The sequence below is a fragment of the Dichomitus squalens genome (assembly GCF_000275845.1).
Source record: "Dichomitus squalens LYAD-421 SS1 unplaced genomic scaffold DICSQscaffold_126, whole genome shotgun sequence".
Classification (NCBI taxonomy): Eukaryota; Fungi; Basidiomycota; class Agaricomycetes; order Polyporales; family Polyporaceae; genus Dichomitus; species Dichomitus squalens.
The window spans coordinates 1-2,440 of NW_006767008.1; the positions used below are offsets into that span (position 1 = coordinate 1).

The 2,440-nt window shown below is 52.7% G+C and overlaps 1 protein-coding gene across 1 annotated transcript; it reads left to right on the forward strand.

Moving 5' to 3' along the window:
• Window positions 1–768: 768 nt before the first annotated feature.
• DICSQDRAFT_16180 (uncharacterized protein) lies at window positions 769–1,032 on the forward strand (the record flags this gene model as incomplete). The annotated part of the gene is made up of 1 exon (XM_007371586.1): window positions 769–1,032. A coding segment is annotated over one exon (264 nt), but the record flags the coding sequence as incomplete, so codon positions are not given.
• Window positions 1,033–2,440: the final 1,408 nt, after the last annotated feature.

A 2,440-nucleotide genomic window follows, 5' to 3' on the forward strand; every position in this document is an offset into this window, starting at 1 on the left:
ACCACTTTGCCCAAGTCCAGCAGTGATGGATATATATAGTACCTGTGGGGAGGATCTATATAAGCTCTAGTGGTGCAGTGGCATAGAGCACCACCTCGGAACAGGTGTCATATGAAGGTGAGGTTGAGGGTTCAAGACTGGCTGAGGACATTTTTTTCATATATTTTCTAGCGCTTTAAATGCATCTGGGACTTATAAACAGATGGCTTTGAGGTCATATAAAGCATCTCTACACCAGTCAGAAATCATAGACCCACTCTATCCACTACTATCAACATCTACTGTAGCACTATTTCCGTCTACTATAGTGCTACTTTGCACTAATTTGCATTAATAGTGCAAAATAGTGCAATTATTTTTGGGGACCTCTCGATTTTGCACTATTTTTCACTATTCAACTACTGTGTCTATTAAGAGCTAATTTGTACTAAATAGGTGTAATTTGCAAAGGTGGTTTTTACAGATGACGATGGTGGCCATAATTGGCGAAGAGACGGTAGGAAATCAGTGAGGCGGCGGCGGTTCTGAACTGAGCAGGTTAAGCGCTCATCGGATCGGCCACTTCAACATCTGTACCACGTCCGCCTGAAGGCGACACTACCAAGGTTGGTGAGCTATCTCTTACTTCTCCTAGCTTGACTTATCATTTATGATATTAGAGACATGTTCAAGGCCATATACAGCCCGATATAGAGGCCACCCAAAAGCCTGGGGCTTGAGGCCAAGTGAGAAGTGTACAACATTGGTGGTGACTAAGTGAACTGCACCATAAAAGCCAACCCAGCACTCTACCTTGATGAGATGGAGGAGCAGCTCTTTGCAGCTTGGGATGTCTTGGTCTCCCTAGCAAGGCTGTCACAAACTCTCCGACAACTTAATATCACCCACAAACAGGTAGCCCAGGAGGCTCTTGAGCGCAATGAGCTCCTGCATGCAACTTGGCAAGGTGCCTACAGAGATATTCCAATGCAGTACATGGTGTGGTTAGATGAGTCAAGCATTGATGATTGCACAAATCAGTGGAAGGAGGGCTGGATAGAAAGAGGGCTAGCATGTGTAAGAGGCACTGCGTTGTTACGGACGTTGGACAGGCGCCCCTTTTTACCGCCCATTCCCTCCCCTTTGACGCCCACCTTCCATTTTCGGACCATTTCCTTTCCTAGCCCATCCTAGTTTGGACACTGTAGATATGTTCCCACAGCCGCATGCTATGTTCCTGTGATCGTCATGCCCTTGCCTTTTCTTTCTCGCCCTTTGTCCTCTCTTTGTCATCTTCACTGCCTTGCTCTCGCGCCTTGTCTTTGGTTGCTAAGCAGCCCCTCTAGTATATAAGGACCCCCTTAGGCGCTCCCTAGTCCCCATCTCGACCTCTTGGTCATTGGGACTAGGTGAGTGGCCATAGCGTTGTATTTCCCTTCGAGTGCTAATGTATAACTTGGTCATTGGGACTAGTCTGTCGCTGGTGGCGTGAAGACTAGCTCTCATCGGTCTCGTGCCTTCGTGCCGACCGCCGCTCTGCCCCGTCGAGTTTTCTGCTACGTTTATCCCTCTATCTTTCTCTTTCCTTTTCGGCTCCCTGCCGCTCGCCTACGAGGTCGTCGCCGAACGTCGACCCGAGTCTACGCACCTAGTCGCCGTGACATTAGGTCGAGATCTCTCCCCCGGTGCTGACGCTCTGAACAAGAGTGTTCCCACTGCCGTTCCGTTGTCTCCCCCACCCTGGACTGCACCGGCAGATTTCACGCGTGGGACACCGTCGACGAAACTCATTGCCACCAACGAAAGGATCCAGCAGACGGACTCTGGTACTGGGAACCGTGTGAGCTAAACCCCTGCCCAAATCGCCATCACCGTCCAGATCGGATCAACTCAAGGGCCTTTGAGGACGAGTTCATCCCAGTTCCCGACTCCCCCGTTGCTGAGTCACCCACGACTCGATCCCCCATCCCCGGTACTCCGACTGACGAGCTTGAAGTAGCGCTACTCATCGCGCTTCCCCCATCCCCTATCATCCCCCCAACCCGCCCACCGTCCGCTCCACCCATCATGGGACAACAAGGCGGACAACCGCAGACGACAGGCCCCGCCAACAACCCCCAGCAGGCCCAACCGGGCACCCAGACGGCAATGCAACCCCCGGACCCCATGACGGTATTACTCCAGTCGATGACCCTCCTCACTCAGTCCATGGCGCAGCTCGCCAACTCGACCACTGGGGCCAACAGCCTGAAGGCGGTTCAGAAGCCCTCTCCCTTCAAAGGCGAACAGGGGGGCAAAGCACGACACTTCCTGGCTGCGTTCACTCCCTGGGCCATGTCCCAAGGATCAACGCTCAACCACGTCGATGCCATGGGCAACGCGATCAGTGCGCGCGACGACCAGTGGATTCGGGCAGTCTTCTCGTTCATGCAGGACAGCGTGGCTCTCTGGGCCACTCCGG